The sequence below is a fragment of the Aotus nancymaae genome, unplaced genomic scaffold (genome assembly GCF_030222135.1).
Source record: "Aotus nancymaae isolate 86718 unplaced genomic scaffold, 86718_ANA_hifiasm-v0.15.2.pri h1tg000036l, whole genome shotgun sequence".
Classification (NCBI taxonomy): Eukaryota; Metazoa; Chordata; class Mammalia; order Primates; family Aotidae; genus Aotus; species Aotus nancymaae.
This window is the reverse complement of record NW_026988450.1, coordinates 67538357-67557125: the sequence shown is the minus strand read 5'-3', so window position 1 is coordinate 67557125 and position 18769 is coordinate 67538357. Positions and strand designations below refer to the sequence as shown.

At 42.0% G+C, this 18769-nt stretch overlaps 1 protein-coding gene across 2 annotated transcripts in view; it reads right to left on the bottom strand.

Annotated features, from left to right (window-relative positions):
* MAL2 (mal, T cell differentiation protein 2) overlaps positions 1–14552 on the bottom strand; it is a 29538-nt gene extending 14986 nt beyond the window's left edge. Inside the window, exons 1-2 of one of the 2 annotated variants that reach the window (XM_012443311.3) lie at positions 14421–14552; positions 1051–1221 (exon numbers count right to left, since the gene is read on the bottom strand). In XM_012443311.3, the coding sequence (XP_012298734.1) occupies positions 1051–1221; positions 14421–14552 (303 nt within the window). Of the gene's footprint in view, positions 1–1050; positions 1222–13828; positions 13922–14420 lie in introns of those variants that run through there. The other variant, XM_012443313.2, reaches the window with a different exon arrangement.
* Positions 14553–18769: the final 4217 nt, after the last annotated feature.

Genomic DNA, 18769 nt, shown 5'->3' with positions numbered 1-18769 from the left:
AAAGAAACTATCATTAGAGTGAACTGGCAACCAACAGAATGGGGAAAAATTTTGCAATCTACCCATCTGACAAAGGGCTAATATCCAGAATCTACAAAGAACTTTAAACAGATTTACAAGAGAAGAACAATCCCATCAAAAAGTGGGTGAAGAATATGAACAGACACTTTTCAAAAGAAGACATTTAGGCAGCCAACAAACATAAAACAAAGATCATCATCACTGGTCATTAGAGACATGCAAATCAAAATCACATTGAGATACCATTTCATGCCAGTTAGAACGGCGATCATTAAAATAATCAGAAGACAACAGGTGCTGGAGAGGATGTGGAGAAATAGGAACACTTCTACACTGTTGGTGGGAGTGTAAATTAGTTCAACCATTGTGGAAGACAGTGTGGTGATTCCTCAGAGATCTAGAACTGGAAATACTGTTTGATCTAGCAATCCCATTACTGGGTATATACCCAAAAGATATAAATCATTCTATTATAAAGACACATGCCCACACCTGTTTACTGCAGCACTGTTCACAATAGCATAGAGTTGGAACCAACCCAAATGCCCATCAGAGATGGACTGGATAAAGAAAATGTGGCACATATACAGGGAGGGGACCAACACACACCGGGGCCTGTCAGGGGGTGGGGGAGATGGGTAGGGGGTTTGGGGAGGGATAGCATTAGGAGAAATACCTAATGTAGGTGACAGGGTGATGGATGCAGCAAACTACCAAGGCACGTGTATATCTATGTAACAAACCTGCATTTTCTGCACATGTACCTCATAACTTAAAGTATAATAAATTTAAAAAAATTGTAATGCCATTCATTTGCTTATGAAATGAAACAGTTTTTAAGAGTCATCTAAGCTATAGGAGTAACAGAATTATTTCTCAGCTCTATCAACACACAGATTTCACAAACTGGGGCCCTGTTGTCCATCAAGGACATTAGAGGCAATGGACAGAACTAGGACTCTGGCTTTTCAGAACAGAATGGGATGTAGGTTTCTCCATTTTCTTGCAACAGACTTAAAAAGCTCTTACCAGAAAGTTCCAGTTGGCATCAATTTGGGTCACCATGCCAGAGAGGAACATGCCCAGAAAGAGGAGCGAAAAGAAAAATGCCGTCACGGACACAAACATGACCCATCCTTGTAGCAGAGGTAGAGGAACGTTGGAAGAGGCAACCAAAATCCAGACGAGACCCCCAAACAGCTGAAAGAAAAAAAGAAAGAGGGTAATTGCTTTGCTTAAAAGATATCTTTCATGCAACATAATTAAACATGCTTGTGTTACCCTCAGTGATGCTTTTATTTTCTTCCCCAGACCCCTGCACATATTGCAGCAACCCCACCCCTTCTATTTTCTCCTTATTATGCAAGATGCCTTCTATTTTTAGATGCAAGACCAATCCTCCTACTTGGAGGACTGATCCGACTCCACAACTGTATCTTCAGGTTGGACTCTCTTCTTTAACCCAGGTACATGCCCAGGATTCCCTCATCATTGAAAAATACCTTCCTTTAACTTCATTGATCTCTGACTACCACCCTTTCAATGAAGGTATTTTTTCAGTCAACCATTTTAACAAATTCATCTGTGCTTGGTTTCTACTTCCTCTCCTTGAAGCTGCTCTTCACATTGCTATAAACCAGCTTTTGCCCGCACTTCTTCTTAGGGAGTTTGTTAATAAAAAATGGTTAGAATAATAATTATAGCTGTTGTATATGGTAGTAAACAAAAATCTACCATCATTTACTGAGTATTATGTGCTGGACACTGGAATAAGTACTTCACATATCTGTGGATCTAATAATAAACACCTACTACATTTCGAGCATTATGCCAGGCGCTGGGAATCAAGTGGTAAATAGGTTACTCTTGGTTTCTGTCACTACTGAACTCACAGTCCATTAGAGGAAAAAGACAAGCAAGTGATTAAAAAGCTGCTTCATAAATGTCACAATTGGGCAAATACTAGGCACTGCAGGTCCACACAGCAAGGGCTCTAAATCCACATTTGAAAAGAAAGTAAATACTTCCTGGAAGCAATAATCCAAAGCACAGTGCTATGGGGTAAAGCAGAGGGAGGAAAGGGGGTTCCAGGGTGGGGGCTGAGAGGAGCCCAGCACAGGTGAAGAACAAAGCCCAGCAAGACAGGAGAGGCATGTGTGGGTGGGGAATGGTGAAAACTGCACTGGAGACTGGGCAAGGAGGTGCCGAAGCTCAGGGCAAGGAACTGAACTTCATCTAAGGGTGACTGCAAAGCCAACAACATCTTGAGCAGAAACTAGCAGGCTCAAGATTTGCCTTTAGAAATTTCTCTCTGGCTAGAATGTGAGAATGGACTGGGGAGGAAAGGGTGGATAGCAGGGGAGCCACATCAGAACACTGAGGACAGAGAGAAAGGAATAGATTAGAGAGAAATTTAAAAGTAGACATAATAATTGGTAAGTGATCAGATGTGGGACACAACAGAAAAAGAACAGATAAGGAAAATACCCAGATTTCTGGCATGAGTCACTAGGCTTAAGAGAACACCGGAGAATACCGGGAGAAATTGGGTGAAGATAATGAGTTTTATGCATTTGTTATCATTGGTCTCCTCCATACTATGCATTCTTTGCATGGTATTCCAAGCCATTTGTGATCTGACATGTCTTTTTCATCCTTGTCTCTTGCCACTATGCCCTCACATTTTGTATTACAGGGAGAAAAATATCCACAGTTCCACAACAAAGATCTTTCACATCAAAGCAGCCTGTTACTTGCTGGCTGTGAATGCCATTCCCTCCCTATGTGTACTTGAGATACTCCCACTCATATCTAATCATGAACACATCATTTACAACATTTTTCCTGAGATCCACCCTTAGCTCAGTTATGCCTCCCTCCTCTGGGCAACCTCCCTGTTAAGGCTTTGTTACATCAATGAGATACACTGTAATTAAATCCCTGGTAGCGTAGATGGAGAGCCAAAGGCCTTCTTGGGAGCATACTGCTTTATATGTCTCTGCACATATAAAGCATTTATTAATCTACATAGTAATCCTTTCCCAACAATCAGTCAGGTACTATGCTAGATTTGGCTGCACAAAACCTTAGGCCTGCATACCTGCCCTTAAAACACCTCAAGGAAGTGAGAATCTCTTTCTTTCTTTCTTTCTTTCTTTCTTTCTCTCTCTCTGTCTCTCTCTCTCTCTCTCACACACACACCCCCCCAGAGAGAGAGAGAGTGAGGTAGAGCAAGCTCCCAATTATTTGCTTAGTGAACAAACTAATGCTCATGAGAACAGTTTGAGCTCCAAATATTAAAAATACTCATCTGTACATTGCATTTAAGTGTCTAGGTATTCAATTTACTTCACAAGTCTCTGAACGTTAAAAACACAAGTTTTAATTCAAGCTTCAAGAAAAGGCTGTATCATATAATTTGTTACTACTTTGAAGCAACATTTTTGAAAGCATAAATGATCACTTGAGCAATGATAATCAAATCACCAGTCTAAAAAATGTATAGTTGTGGTGTATACCTGAAGTCCTAATGTCAAATAAAAAATTAACAATTGATCCAGAAAGTGTTATGAAATAAATCTAATGAATGTCAATGCATATTAAAAGTTTAATCAACACCTTATCAATGCCTATAGAAGAAACAAACTTGTTCCTAATAAAAGATTATCTACTTTTATATACTATCAAATAAATACCTGACAGTGATAAGAATGTCTTTAGTAGATCAATCTTTCCCTTTTTTCCCACTTTCTTCTTGTAGCATTTTCTTACTCTCCCACAAAGAATAACCTACAAAACTTTAAATTTAGTTTAAGAAACATACATCATTATTAAATAGCTCTTATGGGTTATTTCCTGAGAACTTATGTGCAAATATAAAGGATAATAAAAAGCAACTGTCCACTGTTTATTAGGGGCAGGCAGAGCCAAATACATAACATAATGAGTTACGGATTATGATACATTCACACCTCTAAAGAGGAGGCTTTGTGATCTTTTGGAATTAAACACAGCATTTACTAAACCCAGACTGGACCTCAAACAGGCCAGCCCCAAACCTACTGTCAGGCACTGTAGAAGAACACTCAAGAAAAAAACAAAAAAGGCAAGGTTCCATCTCCAGGAGCTTGAAATAAGGAATAAAGAGACACCATTGAACGGATTCAGGAGCAGATTGTGGTGGGTGCTATAAAAAGAGCTCAACGCAGTGTGCTCTGAGAGGCTGGGAGAGGGGAGAAAAAATATAACAGGAAGAATGTGGAAAGGTAGGCAGGGGAGGCAGGCTTCAAAGTAAGCTTTCGAGACAGACCAAGGCTTTGACAGCAGAGGCTATGTTGTAAAACAGTATAGATTAACTGTTCTTAATGTACTCAGAATTACAGCTCTTCAAGCAGCTCAAAGGCTTGGAAAGGAAATTAAGTGCTACATGAACGGGGGTCAGATTCACCTCCTGATTTGCGGGGTGTTGCTGCATGGAAAGGGGAGAAGGAAGGAGTGTATGAACGCCCCCTCCCTCTCACCCACACAAATACATATGATACATCCCTAGGTCTGAGATTCTGTGAAATTAGGCTCGCTTTTCAAGAGAGAGAATGGGGGAAAGAACATGATGGAGCCCACTTTGGAGAGCCACGTTTCTCATTTTGAGACTGTCATACTGGTGTACGGGTCACTCTGGCCTTAACTCAGTTATTACTCCCTGCTTTGTGATTTCCTTTTGACAAAAGCTACTTTTCTTCTTGAGTTGGATCCAACTTGGATCCAACGAAAAAACTGAACTTAAGAAACAGATTACCAATGCTCAGTCTATTCACTTCATCTAATTCTGGGCATTAGTGAGCTTAGAGTGTTTGCAAAAACAGTTTAATTATCAGCATTCCTGTTTAGTAGAGATGGCACTGGAGGCGGCCACATTTTTGGAGGTAAAAAGCAGAGCACAAACATGGTTAGCTCTGACAGAGAACAGATGATAAATGCTGTAGCAACTGCAGAGTACACGCTGTGAAGAAAGGTATTCAGAACTATCATATGCTTCGCTCACGTTGTTCTCATCATCTTGGATCTGAATCCACATTCTGACCCCTTCTCTACCACTGCCTTCCACTGCTTTCTAGTGTTTTAAAAAGTCCAATAATTATATACAAAACAGCCAAATGCTCCTCAATTTGAAATTTAAGAAACTAAGTCAGTGCTCATGACTTCAAACCTCAAGCTGTAACAAAAAGACTACCTCTGCTTGCAGATACTGCAAAGGTAAAAACCTCCCAGAAGTAGGTATCAGCCTTCCCCTGAGGCTCGGTGACCTCTTATCTTCTTAACCCATCTTTAGGTGTACTGGGTACACACCAGAAGTCCTCAAATATATTCTGAGTTGCAGGTATTAAATTGCTACACATTCCTAAAACAACTGCTCTTCTTTGTGGTTGAACATAGGTTTGTTATGTTCACTTGGTCTCTGCAGACCACGAAGGTATGACTTGGCTGAATCCCTCCCATAAGAAAACCACAGAAGTATTTATCTGCAAATCACACTAAACTGAACCCTCAGAGTTGGTGTTAAAACATGTTTTCACTAGAAACCGAGGAACGGGAAAAATAAAAATACATCGTCCCATGGGAAAACATGCTCTTGGGCAAGCAGCAACCCTTGCAATTCTGAGTGCATGGATTACAGGCGCCTTAACAAATCTCCTATTTGGATGGTCTTATGTTCCCAAAGGAATCCTTTTGCAAATGCTCTTTTTCTTTTCAAATGTCACTTCTTTCCTAATTACCTGCTTTTAAACACACCCTCTGACAGCTAACAATTTTTTCAATTCGACACCTCCTTCTTAGTATACCCACAAAGTAAACAGGCTAATTTCTACTGTGACCTATCTTCAGTTCATGTTTGGAATGAGAACTGTAAAAGGTAAGTGAATCTGAAAGTATAAAAGACTGGCTAAACTACCCATAAGGGAAAACATTATTTAGAACTTTCTGTATTAAGTTACCTCCTTCTAATTCTCCTGTTATCTATATATTGGACATTGAATTATTCTACTGCAGTGAGAATGAATGACCAGCAAGCATAGAGGAAAGGTGAAAAAAAAATGTGTCTCCCAGCCTGGTTTGTAGAGTTAGAGTAAGAGATTGAAGCTAATGGTGATAGCAGAAATATTACTTAATATTTACTGAGCTCTTATAAGCATTGTTATAAGCGTTTTATTTGTGCCAATTTAATCCTCACAAACCTTGAGACAATATTATTATTCCTATTTTGTAGATAAGTTAATTGAGGTACAAATCCATTAATAACTTGTCCCTAGTTATATAGTTAATAAGTGTTAGACCTGAAATTTGAACTTGGCAATTGGCTTCCAGAACTTATGATTTTAACATGCTATTCTGCCCCCTCTCACAGTTTAGTGTTCATTCTAAAGTAGGTTTCTACCCATTTTCCATATGATTCCCTAAAATCATATAAAATTGGGTAGACAAGTGCATGCATTTATCTGAGGACACAGTCCACACCTTTCATCAGAATCACCTGTAACCCCTTCTGTTTTAATGGATGTTTACTTATGGGGTGCTGCACACGAAACATCATGGTTACAGATGGGGTGTAGTATGTTCAGGAATTTATCAGCTAGAAAAAAAGATTACCTACATTAGCTCCATTTTACATACAACTTGCATTTTGAAATATTTCTTTAAACTGGAAACATACTTCAACCAACAGATATAATGACTGGTAGATTTATTTACAAGGCAGCCCACACAAGTGTAGATTCATTCACAATGCAACTGTAGTTCAGTGGTATCACTATTAGGCATACTGCTGCCCCCTTCCCAAGCTCACCATCTCCCCTGTAATGCTTCTTTTCCTACAGCCCTCTCTCTTTGCACTCCAGCCTCTGCCCCTCATCCCCTGAGAATTGAGAATTGATCACATTTGCCCATGCTTCTGTCTATGCTGCCAGTAAAAATTTTGCTGAATAACTAAACCCCAGTACCATGTTTTCCAGAAAGACTTCCCTGGCCAGATGCCATCCCTTGGTGCTTCCACGGTTACTGGTGCATGTATTCTCCATAGCAATTACAACAAGTGGACTAAAATCATGGGTCCACATGCCTGTTTCACCCACTATACTGTGACGTCAGAGTTGGTGACATTGCTTTTAACATCTCTGTGTGCTCAGAACCCAGGATGGTGCTTTCTACAGAAGGTCCTCAGTCCATCCTCCTTGAAATGAATGGAAACCAACCGGGTGAGTAATGAATGGTTCCAGAAGAGAATGTTCTAGAAGTGCAGCTTGGGATGCTAGGAACACAGTGCTGTCTGGAACCCAGCTCACTCCCTGTTTCAAGCTGGATGTCCAAATATAGGCATGAAAACTAGTGAATTGGCTGGGCATGGTGGCTCATGCCTGTAGTTTCAGCACTTTGGGAGACCAAGGAGGGTGGATCATGAGGTCAGGAGTTCAAGACCAGCCTGGCCAAGATGGTGAAACCCCATATCTACTAAAAATACAAAAATTAGCCTGGTGTGGTGGCGGGTGCCTGTAATCCTAGCTACTCGGGAGGCTGCAGTGAATTGCTTGAACCCGAGAGGCGGAGGTTGCAGTTAGCCGAGATTGCGCCACTGCACTCCAGCCTGGGTAACAGAATAAGACTCCGTCTCAAAAAAAAGAAAAGAAAAGAAAACTAGTCAAGCAAGAACATGTACTTCTCAATTCTCAAGTTATTACTGGCAACACCCACCACTTAGTATCAGATCTCAGGAGGCTAAGATGGAAAGTTTGTACCTCTTGCCAGTTGAGTTCATGACACCCAATTAAAATTTTTTTTCGGCCCCATATTTGCCCAAATGACCTATTCCTACTATAATTACCCCTGGAACTTTTGACCAGGGTAAGTCTTGTGCCTTCTCCCAGTGCCTCCTGCTCCCCTCATCAGTCCCCATCTGTCCTGTAACCATGCTGACTTCCATCCAAACTGCTTCTGGACTGGCCCTGGTATAGGCCTGCATTAGAGATGCAAGGCAGCGAGGTGTTTTTTTTTTTTTTTTTTTTTTTTTTTTTTTTTTTTTAAATTAGGAAAAGGAAAACAGAAACAATTCTTGGATGTAATGAGAAATGACATACATACAAGAGGCTAATGACCAAAATATAATAATACTCATTGCAAAAGAACTTCTACTATTTAGCTCTACATTTGAAAGCTTTAAAAATAAGTCTGAGAGTGCTACAGAGAGTTCTACTTTCTTCCTCCCCATCTGACCTAAACCTCCAATTCAGCTGTTTAAATAGCTGACACTGACCCTAAAATGGAAAGCTGACATTACAGAGGAGAAATGTGTCCTGGTTCTTTTTATTCTTGTTTATAATATTTCCCCTTGATTTGGAAAATTCTCTTTTCATGTTTGTAAGTAACTATCACTTTTAGGTTAAAATTGTTCCTGCACGCCAATGCCCTGACATTGGAGAGACCTGTATAAATCATGTCCTCCTTCCTTTCTTTTTACCTTCCTCCTCCTCATAGCTATTATACAAAAGTTCAGATTGTCATATATGTTGTCTATGAAAGGACACGCCCCTCTCATATGAAATAGAACACTTAGGAAATTCAGGTCAAAGCGTAGAAACCTGGAGAAGAATTATGGCAGTTTACATGTTGGGCAAGATTTAAGAAAGCATCTACTTCCAATCTGCCTTTCTCCCCTCCAGCCAGTGTCTCCAGACTATTTTCACACACTGCTCAGTTTATACTATAGAACAAACAAGTAGCATTTGTTAAGTACTGCACGTGCATGAAACTGGGTACGCCAACCTGGTTCCTGTCCTTTGTCATTAGGGGTCATTTCTATTCAGCCATATCATTGCAAATATACAACGTCCACAACTCCTACCACCACATACAACATTTCTATCAGGCTCTACAAAACAAATCTCTTCTCTATGACTTTTTCCTTTGGGGCTCAAGGTGAATTTTTACAGCTACTTGGTTTAAAGTATTCCGTATTTCAGTTCTTCATAGTTTTTTTAAAGGACTGCCAGTGGGAGCAAGTGATTGTTGATAGTAATCTCTGGCGGGGCCACTGGTTTATTTTCTCTTAGAAACTTCAAAGGTTATTTATTTATTTATTGCAACCTCTGCAGTGAGCTGAGTTTCATTAACATTTATTTTTCTGGCATAATTTCTCTGAGTTACATCTTATATTTAAGTTTAGCCTAGGTATCATTTTGGGGCAAGTCAAACTTTACATGCTTAGTTGACTTCTTAAACCTCAAACTTCTGCCTGACCTCCCAGGTTCAAGCAATTCTCCTACACAGCCTCCCAGGTAGCTTGGATTACAGGCATGCACCACAATGCCTGGCTAATTTTGTATTTTTAGTACAGACGGGGGTTTCACCATGTTGGTCAGGCTGGTCTCGAACTCCTGACCTCAGGTGATCCACCTGGCTCGGCCTCCCAAAGTGCTGGGATTATAGGTGTGAACCACTGTGCCTGGCCTAAAGGTTATTTTAATGTGGATGAAGATTTTTAATCCAGAGGCAAAAGAAAAAAAAAATACTTAAAATTTTAAAACCCATTTAGGAGACAACTATGTCCATGGATAGCTCTCTTGTACACTGCAAATAAACAGTGTCCCTTCACAGTCAAAATTTATTTTCTGGGCAATAAAAGAAAACTGTATACATCAGAACATATACATGTAATCTAGTCCAAAGTCAAAGCTTTCAGTTGAAAATAACTTGAAGTCCCTTCCATAGATTTATCTGCATGACTGCACCTGCCTCTCCCACAGCCCCTCCCTCACAATCATCCTTTTAGTAACATTTATTTTTCCGGCATAATTCCTCTGAGTTACATCTTATATTTACGTTTAATCTAGGTATCATTTTGGGGCAAGTCAAATTTTACATGCTTAGTTGACTTCTGAAACCTCAAACCTCTCTCTCTTCTTCTCTGTCCTTTTTCCTTGGTCCTATTTCAGGTTCTTTTCATCCCTTATCTAAACAATTGCAATAGGCCCCCTAACTGCTCCCCTTGCCCTCAATCTCTTTCTTTTACAACCAAAGTTTATCGCTCAAAGGTTTCTAAGACACAAGTTGGGTCAAGTTTATCCTTGTCCTTCAGCAGCTTCCCATCACAGATAACAAATCCAATGCCTTGGCCTAGCATTTCTCAGCAAACCAGAACCTGATCTGCCCACCAAAATCTCACAACTGACAGAACATTCTTGTCATTGTCCTTCTTGTCTCCATGTTTGCACATGTCCTTTTTTCTACCTGGAATTCTCTTTCCCATTTTCTAATAAACTATGGCTCATCATTGAAGGCTAACCTCAAATGTCCCCACTTATTAAAGCTGCCTGTTCTGGCCTCTCCAGAAGTCAGATGTACTCTACCCTGCTTTTCCACAATACTTCTTATAAACCTATATTAGCACTTCATACACAGCACTGTAATTTTTTCATGACTTTATATTCCACCAAACAGTAATTTCTTTTAGGGGCAGGAGCTATGTTAGTTGCTCTATTTTCAGGGCATAAAAGAAGGCTTGATGCATAGTATGTTTTTAATTATATGCTGAGTAAATGAAAATTATGGTGTCACCAAAAACACTGCAGTTAGAAGCATGTGAATTAGAGTCCTAGATTATCTCTCACAAAGATAAATGGGAATAAATAACTTGGTGAATATAAGTAGTTTCTTAATCACTGAAATTGTAAAATAAAACACAGCAAATTCAATGATGATCTGTGTTCTTTTTCCCAATTAATACTATTAAATTTCATTTTTTCTTGTGCATTTTACAAGATAAGCCCATTGAGAAAAGGGACCCTAAATATCTTGTTCAGCCCAATAGTGCAGATGCTCCAATGTCATTTTTTAAAGTAGACAGACCCACCTGGAAAATGGTTTAGCTGCAGTTTACTTCCCATACTTAATTATTTCTTCCCTGAATGGTAGTTACTTTTGTGCATATAGTCTCAACTAGGTTATAGGTCTTCCTGGTGAGGAAGGATTTAAACATCTTTGTTCTCAGAGGAGTGCCTTGCACATAGTAGGTATTCAGTAAATGCCCGATGAGTGATTTTTAGAAAATATTCACTCAGAAAACTGAGATTTTGAAAATGAGAATTTTGAAGGTAATGTCTTCCATCCTAAACTAAAAAGCTTAGCTTTGCAATACTAACTTAGTATTAAACTCTGTGGCAAGTATGCATTGGTAAATATTGCTAGGGCCAAAACCAAAGGGCTGACAATTAGGTATCCAGGAGTGGAACACACCTATCTTAAAAAAAAAAAACCACTATGCATGTGAGGTTGTAATATTCTCCACCTAAGAAGCCAGTGCTATAATGCTTTACCTGGTGCTGGGAGACTGGCACTATTTATATATTTTGTAGTATCTCCCCAACAAATGACTTACATCTGAGAGACTGTGAATATAATACATTAAGGGAGATTGGGAATGAATTCTTTGAGCCAAGTTAAATGGTTAGTGTGAGAACCAAACTCCAAGAACATGGTGTCAGTAGCGTAGTCAACTACTGATAGCCCAGTCATCCCTTGTTAGGTACAATTTTCACATGTTAAGTTTCAGAAGGCAATGGGACAGAAATGAAGAACTCTTAAAGACAAATGAATTTGAATAGAAGGTCAAAATTAAAATGGAGTTTGAGGATATCCAGAAACGCTGGCAGAGGTTAAAATAATGGGTCCCCAGCATAGAGATCACTTAGCATTTAGGACTGTGCCTAGGAAATACTCACATTTAATTTACAGGTTGAGGAATTTTTGAGGAGGAGCATAGGAGATGGAAAATTTTAAAAGAATCAGAGGGAAATTGAGACATCTAGGAGCTAAGGTGTTTTGAAAGTGTTTACTTAGCTCCTATCTGCACATCCACTCAAGACGGGTATTCTAAATATAGGAGAAATAAGGCAGCTTTGAGCTCTGCTCTCTTAAAGCATGTAAACCCATTTCTCTAAACAGTCCTAAAGGATGAGAGCCGAGGAGCTATAGTTTGACTCTAGTGTGGTCTCCTTTTTCTCTAAGGTCACCAGTTTCATTGGAACATTTTGGTCATTTTTCAATGGGGTGGGGGAGATTGATATTCAAATAAAGGAGATATGGGGGCCTAAAATGTAAACTTATTGAGTTGGCCATAAAAAGAGAAAAGCAAACTGATAAGCGTTTGAAAGTGATGATGTTCTACCTGGCCAAGAGTGTGAGGCATGTTTCAGGAGCTAAGAGGCCAGAGGAATTGAGATAAAAGGAATAGACTGGACACTGCTGTGAGTCTGAGATCCCTCCTAGGTTGGGGAGTGGTGGAAGTTTTAGCAATAGAGAGAATTCACATATGTGAGAGCAGAGCTGTCTTCTCTACAGTGCTTCCTTGATGTATATTAGAGTCTGAATATTAGAATCTCCAGGGAAGCTTTAAAAAGTAACTATTGAACTCTGGCACTCCCCCAGAGATTCTTATTTAATTAGTCTGGGCTGGCAACAGTACTTTAAAAAGCTGTCCAAGTTATTAAGTACAGCAAGAATTGAAAACTAACCACTGAGCTAGATTTTTAAAAGATATAACGGGGTAGGGGGAGGGGAAAATTGAGGAAGTCACTTTCTACTCTTTTTACTCAGAATTAGGACTTGTTTTCTAAAAGTCTGACATGACTACAGGTTCTTGAGATGGTATTTGATTAGATGGCATATGGATAAGCCTTCTTTGCATATACATATGTATACATTTACATATATGTATCTTTACATATACATTTGAATAAACATTAGAAAAATATAACCAGAATATCAAATTTGAAATTTCATGTATATTATTGCTTAAGAAGAGGCTAAAGTACTGAGGCATAGAAAGTATTTCAATGAACTGTCTGTAAATTCTAGGACAGGTGGAATGCAGATATGGCAAAAACTTCTCCAACAGGTAGGCAAAAAACTTTTGCCTCTCAAAGAGGTAGGCAGAGCTTGTGGAATACGGAATAAAGTAGCCGAGAACCTAAGAAATCGTTCCTTGCAGATCTTCCTGTTCTAAACGTGTCTCCCTCCCACAGCAAGGCAGCCAGCCCAATGCCATCCTCTCTCTACTCTTCCCACATGGATGCTTGCACCTCATCCCAAGCACTTCAGATGCTTCTGAACCAGGCTCAAACTCAAACCAGCCTCGCAGTCAGGATCCCATTACTTATGTCATCACCTGTAACTCACTCACATGTCCTCTTTCAGATTCAAATCTGGGCTAAACTTAACTTAGGGTAGTTTGGCTGCCTTAGCGTAATAGAACAGTGCTCATAAGGTGTTCCAGCTCCACAAGCAGAAAAGCGAAACCAAAGCGACCCAAATCCAGCTTATGCAAACTCAAAAGGCGAGGGTGAGGGGAGAAATGAAAATCCTAACCCCAGCAAACAACACCAGCCTGCCAGAAAGGCACTAACTCGCTAACATTTCTCTTTTTATTTGCCATTCTCAGGGCATGATGCAACCTCAGGTTGCCCAATTTATATTTGCACATTTTCTCCTTGTCCACAAGGAGCTTCGAAAGTTTCCAACTCCATAAAATTCCATTTAAAAAGTTCAAGTGCCACCTAAAAAGGCTGCATGACAGGCAGGTGACCCCACCTTTACTTGGGCCCAACGAAGTGTGCTGAAAAGGTTTGGAGTTGCGTAGAGGACAAGTGAGTGAGTTGGTACAAAGGCAGGCAGAGAAGAACGCGACAGCCACGTTTCCACCTTTCCCCCACCATTCTTGCGCCCACTGGATTCGAAACTGCCAAGGGCATGGCACATATCTCACCTTTCTCTGCCCTGCCTCCTGCCCAGCTCCTCTTTCCAATCCAAAGGGCACTAATGATGGCAAGGGTGAGTGGGGAAAAAGCATGCTCAAGTCCTCAGTCCTCCTCCTCTTCCTGTTGCCTCCGCCCCCACTTTCCACGGCGTGGCAGCCTCCAGGTCACCTAGTCACAGGCTACACCTTTGCACCACCCAACAAAATGGCAGGTTAGCAACAGGCCAGGCCCAAAGCCAGGAGCTTACTCCGGCCAAGCCCGGCCCCTGGCCGTGCCCTGGGTTTCTAAAGGCGCCTCCGAGCCCCAACACCTTTCTCCTTTCCACGTCCCCAAGTGCTCAGCCCTGCTGGGCCGCCTGCTCGCTCTCCCGAGGCCATTTCCGTCGCCCGAGGGGGAGCAGGTGCCCGCGTTAACAGGTGCCAGGCGGGAGGGCCCGGGCAGCGGCGCGGGGCACCGAGAGGACCCGGGAGGGGGTGCAGGAAAAGGCCACGTCGAAGGGAAGAAGCCGGGGTGGGCGCAGAGGAAGACAGCCCGGGGGACAAGGATGCCGCCTCCTGTCCTCGCTTCCCGCGCGACCCTCGCCCCGGCGGCCCCACTTACAATCTCCAGGCAGACGAAGGCGCCCGAGTAGGTCCGCAGGATGTCGGGGCCGGCGGGCAGAGTGACCCGGGGCGCCGGGAAGGACACGGCAGGGTTCGGGGGCGGCGGGACTGACGCTCCGCCGGCCGACATGCTGCCGCTGCCGCTGCTGCGTCTCCGCGCGCCGCCGCCGCCGCCACCGCCGCCCGCCTCCGCCTCCCGGGCTCCCGCCGCCGCCGCCGCCGCTCGGCTCCGCGGGGTCCAGGCGTGCTGCGCGGGAGGAGGCGTGGCCGTGGGGTCCTCGGGCCCCGCCCCGTCACGTGGGCCCAGGTGAGCGCGGCTCCGCCCGGGCGCTCGAGCGGCTCGCGATCACGTGCACAGGTGCGGCCGCCGCCAGGTGCGGTCCTCCCAGCCCCGCGGTCCTCGCCTCTTGCTCCGCGGGTCAGCGCCAGCGCTGCCACGGCGTCTCCACGCGCGGCCCCACACCCCTGATCGCTATTTTTACCTTCGAGTCCTCCCCTTAGTCTGCACCTGTGCTCTCCACCTGTCTGTTCCCCAACTCTCACAGCGCGCCCTCGCCCACTGTGCTCAGTTTGACAGATACGCAGGTCTTGGGGCTGTGACTCAGAAGGTAAAATGGAGGTCACCAATCACACGTAAAAAGCCGGGTGCATGTATTTTAAATGGGACTTGAGTGGGATCTTTTTAAACGCCACTCGGGCAGCGTCGCGCGTGGGAGTCGGATGAGTCAGCTGCAGCAGCCGCTGACGCGGGGTCCCCGCAGGTCACTGGCTGCTTTGTGCACCTGCGGTGTCCTCGTCCGTGAAACGAGGATGTGAAATCCGCTGGCATAGATGCTCCAATTAGATCAGGTAACATGAAAAGAGTTTGGCGCTCAGTAAGCTCCTTAAATGCTAGCTGATATGACGACAGTTTTTTTCCTTACACACGCATGTATAACTGCCCAGTGGGCACACGATGTTCCATGGGTTATATTTTTTTACATAAAACTTTTAATTATTTCACTGGTATAAAATAACTTGCTTATTGCCTTTTAAATGCTTAAGGGATTTTTTTTTAAAGGATTCTATGTATGGTTCGAATTCCCTACTCTAGTTTATCACATTTATCTCCATTTTATCTTTGGCTTTAATGTTAACATTTTGTAAGTGCAATAGAGGAGATAAGCTTAATTTTCTCAAAGATCTACTCAAGATGAGCAAATCTACACGCATCAGCACACACAGGTAGACCAGGTTGGAAAAAAACATTAGCTAATGTCATCAGACATTCTCCAAGTTGAATCCTGACCTTGCCTGTCAGGTTTAGTCTTTGAGGAACTGTATTTAGCACTATACTCTGGTCAGCAGATTCTAGTTACTCTACTTCTGTATTATTTTAATAGGTGAAACTCATAGGTGTGGTGGTGGCAACTGGGTAAAAACCACAAAACAGGGTGTGGGTGAAACCTTTTGTATATCCCTCCTCTCTCCATCTGTTAGTCACCACTTTCTGGTATTTAATGTGTGGTGTTTATTTAATAGGAAATTTTAAGTTTTCTGCATTGATTCGTTTGATCAATGAGCCCTTTCTGTGTTCAAACTCTGATTGGCAGGGGCTGATCTTTCTGTTTTATTGTCTGCCTAAGAATTCTCAATAAGCACTTAAAAATGTTCAAAGACTTCAAAGAAGTAATCATGGAGATGATCTGCAACTACAATATACCCAAAATGTTTTAGTGAATGACTTAATATGTCCTTGGAGTTTCTAGAAGGGCTAATGATTCAGAAGAGGCTCAAGTGAGCTTATTTTAACATTGCCGCCTAGGAGAACACTTTCACTGTGCTGCTTCCTGTGCTTCATTGCTGCACTGCGTATCCTCAGCCATCCTTGCTTTGCTTCTACTTCCTGCTTTCACAGTGACCAGTGGCATGAAAAAGGTTGTTAATGAGCACTCTGTTATTGTAACATATTATCTGCTTGAAAAAGAGCCCTTTTCTAGAATTTTTTTTCCTCTTATCATCACTACCAATACCTGTTTGTTCTTGATAATACCAGTTTCCTTCTAGTGAAGGCAACACCTCTCAAATCAAAGGAAGAAAACGCACTTAGCTCCACTCCACTCCACCCCACCCCTCCGTCTCTTCCTGCAGGACACTAACTATGAGCTCTTAACAGTTTCACCTTTCCGTTCTTTTCCCATCTGTTTCTGTGGTTTCTGATTTCCAGCATAACTTTAACCCAGCTCATAGACTTCCTTTGAACTCCATTTTTATGGAATGTCAACATGCATATTATAATACTTTCAATGATCTTGACTCACAACTACTTGCTTCAATAAATTCTCACCTTATGATTGGGAATTTTGCTTCTGCCATTCTCTTGGATGCTGACATTCTGATGACTGTCTCCTATTGGTCTCTCACTTTCATCCCCAGTTCTTCGGCCTCCAGCCTTTCCATCCCTCATATTCTCTTATTGGGCCCCCTTCTATCTTTTCTACCTTCCACATCCAGCCTGTGATTATGGGAAAGCATTTTAGTGATGCTCGTATTGGTCCCACATTGCTTCCCTTCTTGTACTTGACTCTAACTTACTCTCACCCTCCATATTCTTCAGCTTGAGTTCAACCCACAATCTACATCTGGCCTCTCTGAACCGTTCATCACACTGCTAAGGGTTGCTGATAGAAGGTAATAATGAAGACTCTTGGTTTCACTACTAATTCATGCTGTCTAACCTTGGCTGGGCTGTAGGGATTCCCAGCTGTCACTTTCCTCTTACCTCATCCTCACCCCCAGGCCTGGCAACCTTTCTCTCAGTTCTTATTCCACAGCTTCTTTTGTTTTACTTGTCTTTGTGCCTGTCACAAGTAGACATTATGTTCACCAAACGAAAACAAATTTGGGCTGTTTCACCCTTCCATAGTTTCTTTTAGTTTACAAGATGTTTTAGGACATCTAACCAGTAATACTTGTTTCATTGAAAACACTGCCATCAATCCAGTTATCCAAGACAAACACCTGGGTGTTTCCCTAGGTACCTCCTTCTCATGACACATATTTAGTCAGTTATCAGGTTCTGACAGTGCTACCATTTTATTTACTAGATTATATCCACTTCCCATTCCCACTGTTCTGACTCTCACTATCCCTCTCACCATGCTCTTCTCACAAGGAATATGCTTCTGACAGTGAATTTCCCTCTCTTATATTCTCTGCACCGCTATCAGAATGATCTCTAAACAGAAAATTGATTAATCACTCCTCTACTTAAAACACCTCCAATTCCCTGCTTTTCTCAGGATCAATTACAGATGCCCTGGAGTGCATTCAAGGTATTTCTGGCACGTGGCTTCTGATGAGCCCTCCCACCTCGCCAGCCTTATTGATCCACCTACAGCTTCAATATCTCCTGCCTCTAACCTTTACACATTCTCCTCTCTTTTGTGAAACATCCTTTTTTTTTTTTTTACCCCTCGCATATCTCAAACCTATTTCCCGTATCTTTTGGGTCACAGGTACATATCTCTCTGGCAGTCTTTCTCTGCCCATTTAAGATTATGTATGGACCTCTCTCACCCAGTGTGTTTCTATAACCTGCTGTGCTTAATCCACATAGAGAACGTATCTCACTGAACTGAAATTGGATTTTTACTTGTCTCCTATTCCTTGCTAGTGTTATAACAGGATATTAAATTGAAAAGTTCAGTGGAGGCACCAGGAGATGGTAGATATCAGATACCAATGTCAGCTGTGAATCAGATCACCAGAAGTTTTAAAGTGGGCTGACTGCGAGCTTCTTGGACAATTTATAAACCCCTTACTTCTATTAAGAATATGAAAAGCTCAGAAGTTAGAGGATTTGGAAAGAAGATTTTTTTTGTCTTGTTTTGTTTTTGGCAGTGGAGTGGGGAGGAACTGTGCTGGGAATCACACCTCTCCTCCCTCCTCCATCTACCCGCTTCCTCATTGGAGGAAACAGCTGAATTTTATTCACATTGTATAATAGGAACTCAAGCAAAATCAGCTGACCAAGTGAACACTGACTGCATCTAAACTTCGATGCTTCATTGTTGTTACTATGCTACTTCATGTTTCATAAGAAGTGTTTCTTCCCCTGGGCAAAGTTGAGCCCCATCTCAACTTTTTATCATTTCCCCTTTGTATCTTCCTTAGGAAATTAATTCATTAATTTTCTTTTCTCTCTCCTCAATGTTCAATTTCTGCTTTATACGCAGTCTTTCTCTTTGAATATGTATGTTTCCCTTATCAAAAATAGCAAAAAGTAATTCCAGTCAAAAATACAATAACCAGGACTACATTAACCTTCCTTGCATGAAATAGCTAAAATCCCGGAGAAAGCATATG